At 46.3% G+C, this 18,270-nt stretch overlaps 2 protein-coding genes and 2 long non-coding RNA genes across 17 annotated transcripts in view; 2 read left to right on the forward strand and 2 right to left on the reverse strand.

Annotated features, from left to right (window-relative positions):
- LOC310677547 overlaps window positions 1-18,270 on the reverse strand; it is a 161,184-nt gene that overhangs the window by 43,379 nt on the left and 99,535 nt on the right. The window contains exon 2 of the long non-coding RNA XR_014511262.1: window positions 6,172-6,271. This is a non-coding gene — a long non-coding RNA (uncharacterized lncRNA). The remainder of the gene's footprint in view (window positions 1-6,171; window positions 6,272-18,270) is intronic.
- The window catches only part of LOC310677467 (uncharacterized protein), a 61,770-nt gene that overhangs the window by 27,544 nt on the left and 15,956 nt on the right, over window positions 1-18,270 (forward strand). For 5 of the 14 annotated variants that reach the window (XM_083440580.1, XM_083440572.1, XM_083440574.1 and 2 more), the window contains one exon: window positions 3,751-4,408. The exons of 1 other annotated variant lie outside the window; for it this stretch is intronic. In XM_083440580.1, coding sequence (XP_083296706.1) covers window positions 3,751-4,314 — 564 coding nt within the window. In that variant the 3' untranslated portion in view covers window positions 4,315-4,408. Of the gene's footprint in view, window positions 1-258; window positions 758-1,945; window positions 2,040-2,384; window positions 2,894-3,020; window positions 3,185-3,750; window positions 4,409-18,270 lie in introns of those variants that run through there. 8 more of the 14 variants (XM_083440573.1, XM_083440576.1, XR_014511169.1 and 5 more) reach the window with 7 other exon arrangements.
- Window positions 7,090-13,826, forward strand: LOC310677492 (transmembrane protein 254-like). The gene is made up of 4 exons (XM_083440636.1): window positions 7,090-7,479; window positions 9,330-9,433; window positions 11,212-11,271; window positions 12,423-13,826. Exons 1-4 carry the CDS (start codon window positions 7,105-7,107, stop codon window positions 12,538-12,540), a joined length of 657 nt encoding a protein of 218 aa, XP_083296762.1. The 5' UTR covers window positions 7,090-7,104; the 3' UTR covers window positions 12,541-13,826.
- LOC310677535 overlaps window positions 12,644-18,270 on the reverse strand; it is a 60,146-nt gene continuing 54,519 nt past the window's right edge. The window contains exon 2 of the long non-coding RNA XR_014511245.1: window positions 12,644-13,272. This is a non-coding gene — a long non-coding RNA (uncharacterized lncRNA). The remainder of the gene's footprint in view (window positions 13,273-18,270) is intronic.

The following is an 18,270-nucleotide window of genomic DNA, read 5'->3' on the forward strand; positions in this document are numbered from 1 at the left end:
CTGGGGATCGGCTACCAGATAACTCTGAAGGGCTTCCCTCTCGCCAATGTCTTCCCTTATTACGTTCCCGCAGCACCAGCGCTATAACCAACGTCTTGCTCGGGAAACGGGGGGGGGGCGGGCGTGTCCTTCCCGCTCCTCTTTCTGGTTCCAACGGCCGCCCATCCCCCCCTCCTGGCCCCCGCTTGTCCTGCCTTCGCTCCCTCTGGCCACGGCTTCCCCTGCGGAGTCACCGGCAGCCCTCCTCTTCCCGCCTTTCTTCACCATTTGATCTTGATCCCCCAACAATCTCCATTCTTCCCTGGGGGGGCAGTTTTGGGACTCGTCTCAGGTGACCAAATGACCCCCCTCCAGGAGTAAGTCTGGCCAAGGTGGCTGGGACGTCAGCTCAGGCAAATACAACCCAGGGAGGATTTCACCATGAAGCCTGTGCCCCCTTTTCATCTTTGCCTCCTTTTCTGAACCTGCCCCTGGGAATTCGGCTGGTGTTTCTCTCCCTCCTCCATAAGGAAAGCCCTGAGCACTAGCATTCCCTGGGCGGTTGCCAGATGCTGAGGGGTGAGCACTCTGCACATGCCTGGGAGTAAACCCTCTACCAGCTCCTGTTAGATTTCCTTAGGTGAGAGAAAGGGTTTCTAGAGTGATAGCCTAATAGGTGCCTCCCAGAACTCATTGGAGGAAGACTAAATGGTGTCCACCACAGCACTGTCGAAAACGAGGACACAGATATCATTCAATGGGTCTGTGCTAATTTAAGGTAATATTCATCTGTATGTTTTGAAGTATGGTTGATTCCCACCCCCACCCCAATTTTATTATTTTATCTGTTAGTAAAGCACGTTGCAGTTTTTTGTTTTACAATCAAGTGGTGTATACATTTAATGAAATAAACAAATGGCCAAAGGCAACTTAAAAACAATTACTGTAATTTAAATAGAAATATAATACTTCTCACCGTATTTAGGTGACCTGAATGCCTGCTTAGTCTGCTGTCCAAATGCTGACTGTTGGTGGGCATTTGTTTGAAAACTGCAGCTAGACCATAAAGCCCTTCAAAGAATGGTGTGTCTGCTACGTCTCTGTTCCAGCACTCTTTTGTTTAATCAAATTTCCACTATACTTTTCTTCAACAAGGCTACACTTTGTGAAAAACAACCTACTCACAATGGGCTTCAGAAACCACAAAGTTGTTGTCTAACAACCTGCAGATTGACCCACTCACACATATTAATTAATTAATTAATTAATTAATTACAGGTCGTTCCAAAGAGCACCCACATTGAAGTATGATTTCTGGTAAAATAACTTATGGTGAAAAGAATCTTTAGGCAATCTTAATGCATGGAAGCGTTATGGGTATTTAAAGAGCTTAGATGGTTATTTGAAGCTTGATCTTTTAAAATATACATTGAGCTTTTGAAGGTCCTCCTACAAATAAACCCAATTCTATGTTCTTATGGTTTTTATTTACTGAATTTATACGCCGCCCTTCGGAGCCCACACCGGCAAACAGAAAGAAGTACACAATTTAAAAACAAAAACAAAGCAAAAACATTCTAAAACATTTCGAACATTAAAAAAATAACAATTGCAAACACCTAAAAGCAATTTCAGTTAGGAAGAATCCTAAAAGTAATTATAGGAGGTTTGTTGGTTTGTTTTTTCAACTATTCTTCTGTCCGCTGATCTCGGGGTTGTCAGGAACATTATTCTGCAGCCACCAAATGCCTGAACAAACAGGAATATTTTCAAATTCCTAATGAAATGCAATAATGATGAAGACGGGGCAGCTCACTAGAGAGAGCATTCCGCAACCGGGGAACCTCTTTAAATGGGCTGACCGTCCAGATTGAATTAAAGCAAATTAAACCAACTACAACGGCACTGTCGTATTATTTATTTATTTGGGTTTATAAAAGATTAACATACGAATCCTAACTTGCAGGTACCAGCTTGGAAAAGGCATTCTTAGTGCAAGGAACTCCTCTTCTAAGATAGCGGGTGACCTTGAATATCCAATGCACCGTTTTTAAAAGAACGTAAGCTGTTTCCTAAGTCTTCAAAACTAGCGAAAAATGAATGCAAATTTAATCATATGTTAATAAAATATAGATTGCTTACATAGCTTAGATTTCTTTCTTCGGCTGCCGCCGCTCTTATGTATACCGTATTATTCGCATTTGATACGATTGCTGGCAGTTGCCACAGCCTCCATCCAAGGCAATGTACTAATTTATTTAGACGGCAGAGGCTGAAATGAGGGGTACTGGAATTAAGTTGTTCCAAGCTTCTTTGTCGATATGAAATAATTTATATTTGGTTCTTTTTAGAACAACAACAAAACCTTTTTAAAAAGGAGAGTACCCGTTTAAGATGCGAAGTGTGTGCTAAAGTGTGGGGGGGGGGTTCTTTGGTTGGACCTCGCAAGTGTCATTTTTGTACAATGCGGTTGTGGCTTGGCAAAGAAAAGGTATAGCAGGCGCCCGAAATCTCTCTCTCTCTCTCTCTCTCTCTCTCTCTCTCTCTCTCTCTCTCTTCCTCTCTCTTCTCTTCCATTCAGATGAAGAGTCAATTGCCAAAGGGGTGTCGACGGAGGGAGGGGTTTGAGCCAGTTTGGCAAAGCAACTGATTTTTTGAAAGAGAATGTAACTGTTTCTATTGGTTGAGAAGCAAGGGTGAAACGCAAAAATGATGAAGACGGGGCAGGTGACTGGGAGGGTATTCCGCAACCGGGAAACCTCGGATTGGTAGAGAAGTAAGGGTGGGGTGACTCCCTCGTATTGGTGGAGAAGTAAGGGTGGGGTCGCCCAACGGAGATAAATGCCCAGACCGAATCCCCTGCAGAGTGAACGAACCTGAGAGAGTTTTTTCATGATGGCAACCAACAAGGAAGGTAAGAGAAACTTTTAAAAAAATGATTATTAAGCCCTGAGCTTTCCATGTCGGGAGGAACATCGGCAAGCGTCGCTTCAGTTTAAGCCGAGCGCTTCCTTCAGATTTGCCTCTTTGTCTTTTCCCAGGAGGAAGCTACCCCAAAGTCGGAGGAGATCGGAGAAAAAGGACCGTTTTTACTCCTGCCCAGATCGAGCTCCTAAAAAAGTCCTTTGAAGAGAACCGGTACCCCGGATACGAGACCCGGGAGGCGCTGGCGAGGTGCATCGGAATCGAGGAAGATTGTGTGCACGTAAGAATCGGGATGGTGGGGGCTCCCAAGACTTCCCTAAACCGCACATACGGGAACAATTTGAAACGCTCCGAATAATCCTTGCGTAGTCGAAGGCCTTAGTTCTCCCTGGTGCCTCTCAGCTTATCGCGAAAGGCGCCTAGTTCAAGAGCTAGCTTCCTCTTTCTTTGGTGTTTTTTTTTTGGGGGGGGGGGAGGGTGTATCGTGGATGTAAAAGCTTTATAATTAACAGTAACTGGAGATTATGTACATGGGATATATGAATGTGGAGCTGAAGAGAGTAGAAAAATGCTGCAGAGAACTAAAGAGAAACCCCAGAGGAATAAGCATAATTTATTAAATGTAATTCTCTCTGCTGGATCAAAATGACATATTCATGGTAACAATGTCTTCTATATTCACAGAACATAATGCCTATATGCCTTTCACACAACACAAAACAAGTTAACGTAGGTTCTCCCACTGTCATACACTAATCTTTGCTTAGTTGTTATACCTCAAAGTGAAATTATGACCTACCTGTTTGGAAATTATGGGCATTTGGTTCTCTCCTTTCTTCTGTTCAGATCTGGTTTCAAAACAGAAGGGCCAGAACACCAAAGACGATAGGTTGCAGGATAAGGATCGGGAACCATGCTGCAGCTCCTTATAGCCAGAGTGAAAGAACCCGTCCAAGAAGCACCCTGGACAGCAGCCCAGGAAGCAGTCCAGGAAACCTCCAAAATATTCACACGGAACAATATTACCAGCCACAGAACTTTCATTATGCTGAAAGCTATAGAGGAGCAGAGTTGTGGCAGCCACCTCTCAACAACACACAACCAGGAGAGTGCGCCCCGCAACAGCAGAGCCCCCTGGAATTGGACCCTGCTTATTTCCAGCAAGCTGCTTTTTGTGGAACTGGGCTTTGTGAGACTTCCCAGGCGAGCAACTGCCCAGTTCCATATTATGGTGCGGAGATGGTGAGGCAGCCTCCACCATCAGCTGGGAACTTCTTCATGGCATCAAGCACTTATACTCCCTGGTCTGCAACGGGGAATTATTCAGCTGCAAATCCTGGACAAATGCAGAATGTTGATGGAAGTGCTTCGGGCTCTCAGTTTTTCTCTTTAAGTCAGGTTCCAGATTAGCATCCCAACTCTTTCCTTGCTATCCTGTACATATTTTCCAAGCTCCCTCTTTTAATGTATGACTTGGATGTTTTGAATAAAGTTTGTTCCCTTACTAGCTTGTCTGGAGTCTTGATTTAATTTTCCATTTACTGAAACATTCACTTTCCTGTGTGCAAGCATTTAAACATGGGCTTAATTTTCCCATAGAAAAAAGTAAGTTGTGCGGTACATGTGGTTCTAGAGATAAAAGGTCAGGTCTACTAATGGCTGGATATTCCTGAGACACACCAATGGCATTCTGCCCCTTTCCTTTTCTTTTTAAGTGTCTGTATCGCTGCGCCCTGTGGTGGCGCCTGGGGACCTGCTAGCAGATAACTCTGAAGGGCTTCCCTCTCGCCATTGTCTTCCCTTATTACGCTCCCGCAGCATCAGCGCTATAACGAACGTCTAGCTGGGGCAACGGGGGGGCGTGTCCTTCCCGCTCCTCTTTCTGGTCCCAACGGCCGCCCCTCCCCCACTCCCTCTCGCTTCGCCGCGTAGAATCCAGGTTGGCGCCGCGCGCCGTTTCCCGCCCAAACCGCCCCCGCCCGTCCTGCCCTTTGGCCACGCCTTCCCCTGCGGCGTCACACCAGCCGCCCTCCTCCTCCTCCTCCTCCTCCCTGGTCTCCCCGCTCTTCCCTCCCCCCTCCCCTCGGTCTCCCCTTCGCTCCCTCTTCACACAATGACCCCCCCCACCCCACCCCGCAGGGGGGACCCACCCAGGAGGCGAGATAAGGGCATTAGCATGTCTGGCCTCTGAGGAAGGCTGCCCCCTCTCGCCTTTCATGCTCCTCCTTTCATTCCTTCATCCTTCTGCCCCCCTCTGGCCCCTATGCTTGGAAGTTTTTTCCCCCCTCTTTTATTTTTGGTTGATCCTGATTTTTAATTATTATAAATCAAGACAGATCCCTTTATTCAGAAATACGTCCCTCTCAATCCCTCCCATTTCATTTACGTATGTACTGCTTTTGAAATGAACCTCACAAAGTGGTTTACATCAATATATCAAAACAATAAGCACCATTAAAAATGTAATAAAACAGCAAAGGCAAACTGCAGGGGGGGGAAGTTCAATGATTTTAGGACTGTAGCTTTTAAAAGTGTAGTTTAGTGGGAGGTTTGATCTTATTATCTATTTGTTAAATGTGAACCTCATTTTTGTTCCAAATTGTTGCTCTCTAGACCAGTTTCTACTCATCCAGACCAAATGATTCTGCCACCCTGACCAGTTAATACTTAAACTCTTCTGTATTGCTACATCAATTTGATTACACTATTGACAGAGAACGTTGATCACCATGTTAACATCTATGATGTCATGAATAGCTCTATCTGAATTGACATTTACATGGATTTGCTGAAAGTAATCGTAAGAGAATGATAACTTGGGAAACTGCTTGGCTGTCCTCCAATTGCACTCAGGATAAGAAGAAGACTACAGTGAGGGCAGGCAGATCTCTGAAGCACCAGGTGTGTATCCTTTCTCCTCAAGCTACTTGCCAGCTCAAACTCTGCACAGAATTTGCCCCACCGATTGGTCTACAATCTATCTTTCCCCTCCAGACTAGATTTGAGTCCCAAGTAGGCTGTTCCTTTCCAGCTCCTACTTCTCTTGGCTCAACCTCTGCCTCCCAGTCTATTCCTCTCATAGGACACCACACTCTGTCTTTCACAATACGCTCAGAGTGGAAGTTGTTTTTTCCAGAGCCAACTCTTTCTCCCATTCACTCTTTATAGCTCAGCATGTCTCCTAACCTGTCTCCTTACCTATCTCCCACCCTCTCCAACCACAAATCCAACCCTCTCAAACTAACTGTCTCTTCAAAACCTCGGAACCACGGCCAATCAGAGGCTGCCATTCATTAACAATTTGCAGGCAGGGGAAAAAAAAAGGGGGGGGGACACTTGTTGATCCAACCTGTCCAGCAAAACCAACCTTTTTGACACACAAAACCTGGCCCATTTTTTGTTTTATAAAAGAAGAGAAGGAAGGCAAACCAGAAGCAAGTGTTGAATGGTTTCTTTAAATATAAGGCTCATTATTGTTTCACGAGATGTGTGTGTCTTTAAGGGCCAGAGCAAATAACATGACCTAGTTTTACGGCTGTGAAGCAGTTTAGCAGGTGTTATGTTAATTAAGCTGTTATGTTAAGCTTTTATGTTAATTAAACATGTAGCTCTCTCAATACCCTGATGGATGGGTCATGCATATTGATATATTGTAATTTAGTGTAAAAGGAGTTTTTGTTTTGTTATTAAAACCTACCAAAGGTTACTTTTGCGTTTCTTGAAATGTGTGGTCTCCCCAGCACGCCTTCTGCAGCGCAACTAATCTGCAAAATAGCCAACAGCAAGAGGGGTCAAGCACTGGGCACTGGAAAGGGCAAGAAGGGCAGACAATCAGCACATTAGGGATGGGGACTCGGTGAGTGTGCAAACTCCAGAAAGGCGAATGAGTGGTGGTGATTTTGTGTGAATGAGGTGCGCATGGCACTACTGCACCACCACGGGCAGGTCAGCTGGTAGCGCATGGGACTCTTAATTTGAGGGTCTGCTGGGCAAAAGATTCCTGCTCTGCGGGGGGGCGGGGGGGGCTAGATGATCCTCAGGGTCCCTTCCAACTGTACGATTCTACGATCGCCCCTCTTGTCTCGCTTGTCACTGTGCTGAATGGTGGCACAGTGGGTCAGTGCCCTGTTAACCAGAAGTCGAGCCCACGCAGGGACGGCTTTCGGCGGGATTCCTGCACTGCAGGCGGGGTTGGACTAGATGACCCTTGGGGATCTCTTCCGACTCTCCAATTGGGCGAATTGCCGCCAGCAGTTTGCCACAAAGCCTCGCACTCGCGGTTGCCCGAGAGGAAGAAAGCAGCAGCGCGGAGCCCGCGGCAGTGAGCCCCGCGTATCCCTCCTAATCCAACCCTCCTCCTCCTCCCCAAATGCAAATACGGCGCCGTCGCCACGCCTCCCCGGAGGGCTTGCTTGGGGCTGCTCGCAAGAGGCGGCGGGAACAGATCCGATCTCCGAAGAGATGAGGAGGGTGGCGGGCTCGATGGACTCCCAGGCCGAGCACCGCGCCGATTACTTCCGACGCTCCAACCTGTTCGTAATGGTGGCGATCTTGGTCGGCCTGATCTACTACGGGGTGAGCGCAGCCTCCCTGGAGGCTCCCGGGGCACCTGGTGCGGGGAAGCGCGGGGCGCCACGGCTCCAAAGGGCACCCGGGGGGGGGGGGACGTGCGGGGATCATAGTCATAGCTGCCAACTTTTCCCTTTTCTTGCGAGGAATCCTATTCGGAATAAGGGAATTTCCTTTTAAAAAAGAGAAACGTTGACAGCTAGGATCATAGTCCAACCGGGAACATTTCGCCCGAGGAGACTCGAACGCGCGACCTGGAGGCTAAAGTCCTCGTGCTCCACGGGCTGAGCTATGTCTCTCTTGCCGTGGGAGCCAGAGATGGGAAGGCTTGGAGGGGATCCCTATGTACCGTACTTAGCTTTGAAGATGTTAGGGATTAGCCCGCCCAAATCAAGCGTGGTTTTTTTTTTAAGTCACATTTATTTCATGGGGAGAATTTACAGTATTCAGAAGGGCGCCCCATTGAGTTCAGTGGGCATTACTCCCATGCAACTGGGCACAGGGTAGCAGTGGCGTAGCGTGGGGGGTGCAGGGGGGGGCCGGCCGCACCGGGCGCAACATCTGGGGGTTAGGGTTAGGGGGCGCAAATCCACGGGTTAGGGGGCGCAAATTACTTGCCTTTCCCCGGGTGCTGACAACCCACGCTACGCCACTGCAGGGTAGAAGTCTCAAGCAGGTGTTTAAACTCTTCCACTGAAATGAATGGGTTGGAAAAAAACAAAACAAACCCCGGAATCTTGAGTTATTTTCTGCTGCTCTGAAATAGAGGCCATTTTTCTTGTTTCTGTCTCCCCCCCCCCCAAAGGTTTTTGGGAGCTGAATCCCTGATTGGAGTCCAGTATAAATATGTTTTCCGCCGTAGTGCACTTTTAGTGCATTTCGTGAAGACAGCCTGCTTTAATGCATAGCACACACTGTACTGGTGAGGTTTATTCTGGAAGTACAGTATATGATAATTGTGATTTATTTTTTTAGGGGAACTAGACCGAGATCTCATCAGCTGTGGGCTTTCTTGCCTAAGTCCAGTGTTTCAGCCTGCATTGTAAAATGCAATGGTCAGAACCTTTTTCAGCCGTGGGCGGTCCACCGTCCCTCAGACCATGTGGTGGGCTGGACTATTTTTTTTGGGGGGGGGGAATGAACAAATTATTCCCACAAATAACCCAGAGATGCATTTTAAATAAAAGCACACATTTTACTCATGTAAAAGCACCAGACAGGCCCCACAAATAACCCAGAGATGTATTTTAAATAAAAGCACACATTCTACTCATGTAAAAAAAAACACTGATTCCTGGACCGTCTGTGGGTCAGATTGAGAAGGTGATTGGGCTGGATCTGGCCCCTGGGCCTTAGGTTGCCTACCCCTGGTCAAATGGCTGCTAATTTCTGGATTGTGCCACATTGTATTGATGTCCCCGAATTTCATATATTATGTATGGATACTGGGGGATAAACACAAAAGTTGTGAATTCTGATGTTGCAGGATGATGGGTTATGTTGACATGTATATACAGTGGTACCTCGGGTTACATATGCTACAGGCTAAATACGTCTCAGGTTACAGACTCCGCTAACCCAGAAATATTACCTCGGGTTAAGAACTTTGCTTCAGGGTGAGAACAGAAATTGTGTTCCGGTGGTGCAGCAGCAGCAGCGGGAGGCCCCATTAGCTATAGTGGTTCTTCAGGTTAAGAACGGACCTCCGGAACAAATTAAGTACGTAACAGAGGTACCACTGTATGCCGCTTAGGAATTTGGAATATTAAGTGGTATAGCTGAAGTAAATAAAACAATACCTCCTGTATGCTTACTTAAATGTATCTCTTTCTCCCCTCCCCCTCCTCACACCTCAGTGGGCAGTCTTTTCACCCTCAACAATCCCCTATGACCTTCTGGGACCATTAGGCACCGTCACTAAATATTTGGTGGAAAACCATAAAACTCTTCTCAATATCGGGTAAGCTGAATTCTCATCTTCCACCTGTTCACATTCCTTCTGCTCACCCAACGGTGGGGATTTTGGGGGTGGGTGGGAGGGTGAGTAATATAATATGCAGCCATATGTATGTGTTTCCCCTTGCATATTGGGAGGGACAAGTGAAATGTAAGAGCAAGCTACAGTCAAGCAATGTATTTGAGATTATAGAGTCATAGAATTGTAGAGTTTCTAACAATGGACCCAGGGCCTCATTCTTTTCTCTTCCTTCCTTTTAAATTGTAAAAACCAGTCTGACACATGTGTGAAGGGTGGATCGGGACAGGCTGTCTAGCCTTTGTTCCTCTTCCTCTGGTAGTTTTCCAGCCCATAATTATCTCCCCTGAGCACTTTTGTCACCTGGGTTAAAGCATAGCTGTCAACTTACAGATTTGGGGACCAGCAGCCTCGAAAATAAGGGATCAGCAGCCAAAATAAGGGATTTTGGCTTAGCTTATACACAAATCCCGCACTCATGGAGCCATGCTGCTTTGGCTGCAACTGACTGTGTTTTGCAGGGGGTTGGACTAGATGATCCTAAGGGTCTACAACTCCCACCAAAGAAGAGTGGCAGACAAAACTGATGAACGACGTCAAGATGGCAAAGCTTACAGGCAGAATTAGAAACCAGGAAGAGGACCTCTTTAATAAAGAATGGGGAAAGTTTATAATTTATTTGAAAAGCTATTGTAAAGAGTTACATACATTGGTAAGATTGACAGAAAACTTGTAGTAAAAATTTGAACTATGGATGGACAAATGATTTATAAAAATAGAGTTATGAAAGGGATGCAGAGGGGGAAATCACTGCACTGGTTGGAGGGTGTGCTAAGCAGCACGTTGGGGCTGCCGTCGTCCTGGGGCGAGGAGTTCCATCGGCCCTTCCCCGCCTGAGAGAGAGAGACTCTCGCCCATGCCGCCCGTGAGCCCGGCATGAGGCGGTTGTGGCGCGGTGGCTGCGGCTGAAGTGCCGCCCTTCTGTGACCCCATCCCCTCCTCTTCCTCCTCCCTCAGGCCGCCTCCTCAGCCGCAGCCACCGCTGCCGCCTCCGGCTTCCCCTGGCAGCGTGGCAGAAGTCTCGCAAGAGGGGCTGCCTGCCCGCCCGCTGCCACCCGTCTCCTCACAATGTGCCCCTGAGGGGGAAAAGGGAGAGACGAAGACACGGCAGCTCGTACGCTCTCTCTCTCGAGGCGGAGGACCCCGAGCCGCTGCTTCCCTCCTGAGCCGGGCGAGCATGAAACCCGGGAAATTTAAGGGACATCATCAATCTGGAACAGCAGCGGGAAACGGCGCTGGGATAAGGGAGTTTCCTGCCAAATAAGGGACGGTTGGCAGCTATGGGTTAATGAGCAGCTCCATACATGCCTTACTCCACTCGGACTGTGTAGTGTTTCTGGTCTGGTTTAGGCTATGCATAACTTGTTATTAGAAATATGCACATTAATGTAAAGGGCAGGGCAGAATGATTGCCTGCTTTTTGAAAACCCCATTCCTGCACCTGTTGTGTGTTTCTCTTGCACAAGCCGTGCTTACCGAAATGAACAGGCATTGCACAAAGCATATTTGCGTTGCTTCAGTGAACTCCTGTCCATTTCACAAGGGCTTGCATGAGAAATAACAGGGTTGTGTCCCCTGTTAATTAGCTGGTGATTGGGAATGTGTTTGGCTTTCCCCCTGGGAATACCTAAATCTTTTGGGCTAACCCTTATCTTGCTTTAATTTACGTCAGTTACAAATGGTGTTATTTTCCTTCCTTTCAGATATTTAATTATCTGGTTAATCCACATCGGGGATGCATTATATGCCCTCAAGCTATGCAAGTAAGCTATTTTTATTTTATTTTGGTTCTCTCTTCTACCTCCACCTCCCTCTAACCTCTCCTAAACAGCAGATAGCGTGGCAAAGCTGCGCCTGGGCTTGTAAGCTGGTTTTCTGGGTACGGATATGGGGTGTTGTAGGAAATGCATGAGCACTCCCTCTCGCTGCCTGAAGTGGTATGGAAGTGACACACAGGTGTTAATAATCTTCACATCCTATCTGAATGAACTGGGTCTAAAGTAAATTCTGTCAAGGACCGACTTCAGAGCTGTTGTTGAATTTGCTTTTTAAAAAGCAACCAGTGCTTTCCAACATTGAACCAATGAGGTGTGCTGCGCATTGGAACCCAACCCAGCTGTGGCAGGTGAACTTACCCTGATCCTTTTGTCAGGTTTCTTAAAAAATAATAATAAAGGCGCTGGCACTAGTTTACAAAGCCTTATACATCTGAGGACCAGGATTCCTAAAAGGCTGTCTTGCACCTTATATATACAACTTATGGTTGCATTCTGCAGGAGAGGGCCTCTTGCAGATACCATCTCATCAGGAGATCTGCTCCGTATAATGCGGGGACCTTAAATTTTGGTGGCACCTATCCCTGAGAACTCTGTCTATTGTCTTTTAGGCACCTCTTAAAGACCTTCCTCTTCTAAGAAGCCTTTTAATCAGAATTTTATCCTGGCCCTTATCTGCATTGTGTTTATATATGCCTTTATTGTTGATGATTTTGTATTGTTAATTGCTCTGGGATGTATAAATGAAGTAAGCAAAATAAAAGAGCATAAAAGAAGCACAAGAGGGAGCCAGTGACTGTGTAAGTAGGCTGGTCTGTGTGAGTGCCAGTAGAGGAGTAACAATATGATGGTTCTAAATCCCAGATATATGCACTTGGATTCAAAACCCTGTTTGGAGGTTATCTGGAACTAGTGACTGCATTGCTGGTATCTTTCCTTCATTGGTGTATCACATGCCACTCTGGAAAGTTCCCTGAAGGATTCTGGTGAGGGAGCAGGGGTGTGGATGGCAGCCCAACTTCAGTTTCTGCCCATCCTCCAAGCAGCTGAGGGCAAAATAGACATCTATCTACTTAACTTGGATTTTAAGTACTACATGCAGAAATGTCAGGCTTTATCTGTCTGTCTCTTCACTGCAGGATGAAAGGCATCACAGACCCTTCAACTCAGCGGTTGTGGTTGGTTCAAACATTTTTCTTTGGAAAGGGATCTCTCCACCTTTTGTTGACCTACAACCCCCAGAAGAAAAGCTGGTGAAGGATTCAGCCAGAAGAGATGGTTCCAACACATTCTAGCTTTGGGGTATATTTTTCAGGGAGAGGGATGGGTGTATTCCTAAATATTTTTTGTGCGTTCAGAAGTGTGGCAATCTTCTCTTTCACTTGGAAGGAGAAATTTCTTTCAGACGTTTCCTCTGCAGGTTTTGCAGCTGTGGGCAAAGCGAGGAAACTAGCTTGTGACAATGGGGGATGGAGCCTTTCTTTTTAGATCAAGGAAATAAAGCCAGTTCTTAATGGTCAGGACCAAAATGCCAACACTCACAAGATATCTGCATAGGACCAATTTAAAATAGGGGTGACAAACAGAGCAAGCACAGAGCAACCTATAGTCTCTACTTCTCAGGTCTAACAGTAGCCTTATTCATAAACTGAGCTGTATAGAAGTGTGGTGAGGCATCTTCCTTTGGGCCCAACTTGCACCTGTCTGTTGCTCCCCTGGTTTTGCCTGCATCCATGGCTGGATTGTCCTCTATAAGTGATTGCATGGATAGTCCCCTTCATTTATGAGCCTCTTTCTCCCCTCCCCCGCCACCCTTTTTACAGGTAAGGATTGCAGATTAAGCAGGTCTGGGAGCATTGATCTCTACATGCAGCCACACTGTGTCCAGGGTGTAGCTGTGACTGGGAGGCAAGGTGGCATTTTCATTCTCTTTCATTTGCACCATAGACCAAGAGGGCTAATGCTACTCCATTAGTACTTTTAGCTGTGCTTAATAATAATAATAAGAATAAGAATAAGAATAACAAAAATAATGTGCAACAGTACAGATTATCCTTGTTGGGCATCCAGTTTTAGCAGGTGGCTTGGTTAACTTTTCTTCCCCTTTCTTGAGAAATAAACCTCTTCTATTTCTCACCCACCTTCCCACCCAGAGTTTAAAGGGGTTTATCCGCAGGTAGATGCGGTCAGCATTGCATCCCGAACATCTTGCAATCTTTCTCCACAAACTCTGCCACCACCCCTCTGATTTATAGTGGTCTACCAGCAGGTTTTGCTCTTATGTTTTCTTGGTGCTCTCTTAACAACCTGCATGCATTGCAAAGCACTTTAGTTAATAACTGTGGCACTAAACTCTTGGGCATGGCGCAAGCTTGTCTTGAAGTACAAAAGGCTGAGAGAGAGAAAGCGGTGACCACATAAGAACTGCAGTCAAGACCAAGAAACCCCACTGGAGCAGTTTTATTTCTCAGAGATCCAAAGTGCTGTTAAAAGGTAGTTTTATATTACATGCCTTAAATTCTTTAGGGGAGATACCCCCCCCCCAAGAAATACATCAAAGCAGGTCTACTAGTTTCAGTCTGAGAGAAAGCTTTGATAGAGCTTTCATTAGGCGTTCCTCATCCAAGCTGTGTCGTGATAGACAGAGCTGTCTGTGGGGAAGGTTTAGAAACAGCACATTAGTTGGATTTGGAGGAACTAATTAACAGTACCTGTCAGATGAGTGGGTGTCTAATTCATAGATGTGTTGGCCAATGTGTTTAGTATCTACATGTTTAGTATCTACATGTTATGCAATGCCACCACCCAGATCTGAGAAAGGAAAATTACTGGTGCAGTTTTTCCCTGGCATGGCATTGCTTGGCAGGGTGAAGTGGTTTACAAGATTTTACCCTCTCTAGAGAGACTTTTCACTAGTATAATCTCAGGGGCAGAACGAGGGTGAGAAGAATAAACCCCTCCACCCCACCCCACCAACTTTTTAGCATTTTGTATTAGTGCAGTGCATTTTCACTGTAGTGCATGCCATTGTTATGTTGGTGCAGGAGACAGGTCCGCTGATTCTGTGCCTGAGCAAGTATATAAAGGTTAGGACTCTCTGCCACATTAGACCATAGTTCTTGCCTTTGGTTTGGACTTTTAATTCTCTTGATGATTTCTGCTGAAATGCCCTATAATGTCTTTCAAACTCTGTGTCTCATTTGGATTTATTTTTAGGCAGCTCTTAAGAACACTGCTGCTCAGTCTTAGCTCAGCATTTTGCCTTTGTGCTTGAACACCCTGCATATTCCGTCATGCTTGTTGTATTGAGAATCACCTCTTTAACACATCACATTTTACCTGGCTATTGTCTGGATGACTAAAGGTAGCTTTTGCTGTTCTTTATACTGTTAATACTTGAAGGGAAACATGGTGAGCTGTTTGACTGTTGCATCTTGTGATAAAAAATGTGTCCTAAGACAGGGTGCTTAATTGGTATAATGCTGCATTTTGAGCTGATAATTTCCGAGAGCTGTCTCATTGCTGGCCTTGAATAAAGCTAATAATTCTCTCTAAAATATAACGCATGCCCTGAAATTGTTACAAAGGATGGGGTGGTGGTTTCACATCCTTAAAGCAGGGGTGCCAAAACACAAAGTATAGGGCTCCCTAAGGATTCCTAATGCAGCCTGGGTTTCCTCACCACCTTCTAGGAAATTTTGAACAAAAACCAGGCCTTAATAGGATGAAGAGGTTCACTCAACAATACTGTGGTACCTCGGTTTTAGTACTCAATTCATTTCGGAGGTCTGTACTTAACCTGAAACTGTTCTTAACCTGAAGCACCACTTTGGCTAATGGGGCCTCCTGCTGCCACCGCACTGCCGCTGCACAATTTCCGTTCTCATCCTGAAGCAAAGTTCTTAACCTGAAGCAATATTTCGGGGTTAGTGGAGTATGTAACCCAAAGCGTATGTAACCCGAGGTACCCCTTTACCTGCTTTTGTGTGTCATCGTATCGGGTTCTTTCCTCAGTTCCCTTTGTTTGCAGCAGGAATGCTAAGGAGTTGGTGAGGAAATGCACTTGGGCATCCCAGGAACACGGCCAGATAATGTGTAGGTGTGCATGTGTATACATACACAAACATGTTGTTCTAGCATTCACACTACAGATGTGTTAAGAGCAAATGGCTTGCCAAAGCAGGCACAACCATTTTGGATTACTCTCATTGTAGTGTCTGACTTGTGTGAGTGCATGTGTGACAGTGTAGGGTGGTCGCATCCACTTTTGTCCATACCTACCACTGGCATGTTGCCCCCAGAGGGTTGGCAAAGGGTGATGTGACAAAACTGTGCATTGCCTTTGCTAGAGAATATGCAGGAATCTGCCTTTGCTTGCAACTGGCCTGAAAACATATTGTCCACATCGGAATGCCCAGTCAGTTTATATATGGAGTTTCACAGTAGCCCTGTAAAGGACAATCTCTCCCCAAGCCAACATTAAGCGTAAAAAAGAAAAGAAAGGGTTAACAACACACACACCAGGCATTAAAAATAGCAGTAAAGATGTTTGGAAACCAGACTAACGAAATATTTGAAAGTACTCTGAAAAAATGTGGCTTGGCTTGTCTGTGAAAAAGTGGGAGGGAAGAGGTCAAGATAAATAAACTTCTGGGAACAGAATGTCATAGTCTCTCAGCACCAGCACAGGAAAGTCATTGCCACCTGTTTCAGCTGCCTGCAGGAATTCATTGCATACAAGGACATTTTGCAATATGCATATTAAAAGGGTTAATGTTATATGCAGGATGATACTTGGGTAGATAGCAGGAGCAGCGCAAGCCATTTTGTTAGCTGAGGCAAAGGACATGTTTGCGCATTTCCCCATTATTTCCACAAAATCTGATTAGGCTGGTCACTGAACTTTCAGCACTGTTGATGGGGCAGAGTCCTCAGCTGCACTCTAGGACAGCAGAATAGCATAGGGAGTGCAGGGCAGAAAACATGGCAGACATTCTGGGCCTCTTTCCACCCCTCAGAATTTGTCGCCTGAGGCAGCTGCCTCACAGAAGGGTAGGAAACCCTGGGTGCAGGCAGTTTATAGCTTCTAATGTTCTGACAGATCCAAGCCTTGATGAGCTTCCAGTCCAGAGGGTAAAGGAATGACAATGGGATGAGGGACGGTAACTAGGGGAATGGGCATCCTTTCTGGAGGGAGAACAAGGAACTCCTCAGCAGCTCCTGGCATGCCAGTTTCTTCCCCCAGGGCCTTCCACGTGATCCAAGCCTTGATGAGCTTCCAGTCCAGAGGGTAAAGGGATGACAATGGGATGAGGGACGGTAACTAGGGGAATGGAGGGAGAACATGGAACTCCTCAGCAGCTCCTGGCATGCCAGTTTCTTCCCCCAGGGCCTTCCACGTGATAATGAGCTGAAGGGACTCGCCTGTGGAGGTTTCCCCTCTCATTTTACCCACTAGAAAAGAGACCTTGTCATTTCTCAATACTGTAGAAGACAAGGCATTGGCAGCTGTTCCCATCCATGTGCTCCTCTATCTTTCACCATGCCCCACCCCCGGGAACTGCTTGTCAAGCCAGTTGAGGAGGCAGGTGACAGGAGAACTTCCTGCTTTACCTGTTCTAATTGGCACAAAATTTCCATGTAGACATGGATACACATTAAGCTGAAAATTGAGGAGGCCAAGTGCCCGTAGGGCCTTTTCAGTCTCCTCCCTCCAACGCCCTGGCGTGCTCTGGTCCATGGGGTCACGAAGAGTCGGACACGACTAAACTACTAAACAACAACAACTCCAACGGCAGATAGATTCAAAGGCCAGTCAGGAATGCCAGAGGGTACCGTATTGCCTTAAAAATTGGAGGGGGGAAAGAAAAAAAGAAAAAACACCCCAGTATATACTGCTGCATTCCTGGCTGCATACTGGGGTCACTCTCTCCCTTCCTGGCCTTGGGGGAAGAGGATGGGAGACTACGCCTGGGGCGGGCGCCGCTTTGCCGTGCTCCTGGTGCTGTTTGCCCCATGCTCCATATCATAAGGTTGCGAATATGAGCCACACTTTAACTTTTCATGGTCAAAATTTGGGAAAAATTTGAGGCTTATATTCAGACCAATACAGTAATTCTAGACTTACATTCCATGAGGTATGAGGGACTATAAGCAAATATAGGCTCCCCACCCATACACAGTGGCACCTCTGGTTACGTACTTAATTCTTTCTGGTGGTCCATTCTTAACCGAAAACCGTTCTTAACCTGAGGCATGCTTCCACTAATGGGGCCTCCTGCTGCTGCTGCCGCGCCACCACAGCATGATTTCTGTTCTCATCCTGAAGCAAAGTTCAGGAAGCAGCAGTCCAGGAAGCAGCCAAAATATTCACACGCAACAATATTTCCAGCCACACAACTTTCATTATGCTGAAAGCTATAGAGGAGCAGGGTTGTGGCAGCCACCTCTCAACAACACGCAACCAGGAGAGCATCTCTCTGCCCCGCAACAGCAGGATTCCCTGGAATTGAACCCTGCTTATTACCAGCAACCTGCTTTTTGTGGAACTGGGCTTTATGAGATTTCCCAGACGAGCAACTGCCCAGTTCCATATTACGGTGTGGAGATGGTGAGGCAGCCTCCACCATCATCTGATAACTTCTTCATGGCATCAAGCACTTATACTCCCTGGTCTGCCACAGAGAATTACTCAGCTACAAATCCTGTACAAATGCAGAATGTTGATGGAAGTGCTTTGGACTCTCAGTTTTTCTCTTTAAGTCAGGTTCCAGATTAGCATCCCAACTCCTTCCTTGCTATCCTGTACATATTTTCCAAGCTCCCTCTTTTAATGCCTTTTAATGTATGACTTTGATGTTTTGAATAAAGTTTGTTCCTTTACTAGCTTGTCTGGAGTCTTCATTTAACTTTCCATTTACTGAAACATTCACTTTCCTGTGAATATAAACATGGGCTTAATTTTCCCATAGAAAAAAGTTGCGCGGT

This window comes from Podarcis tiliguerta (genome assembly GCF_965153285.1).
Source record: "Podarcis tiliguerta genome assembly, chromosome: 5".
Lineage (NCBI taxonomy): Eukaryota > Metazoa > Chordata > Lepidosauria > Squamata > Lacertidae > Podarcis > Podarcis tiliguerta.

Coding starts and splice junctions, on each gene's coding strand:
- LOC310677492 (XM_083440636.1), top strand. CDS start 7,105: ATGACCCTTGGGGATCTCTTCCGACTCTCCAATTGGGCGAATTGCCGC. Junction 9,434..11,211: donor AAAACTCTTCTCAATATCGG/GTAAGCTGAATT, acceptor CCTTCCTTTCAG/ATATTTAATTATCTGGTTAA. Junction 11,272..12,422: donor TATGCCCTCAAGCTATGCAA/GTAAGCTATTTT, acceptor TCTTCACTGCAG/GATGAAAGGCATCACAGACC.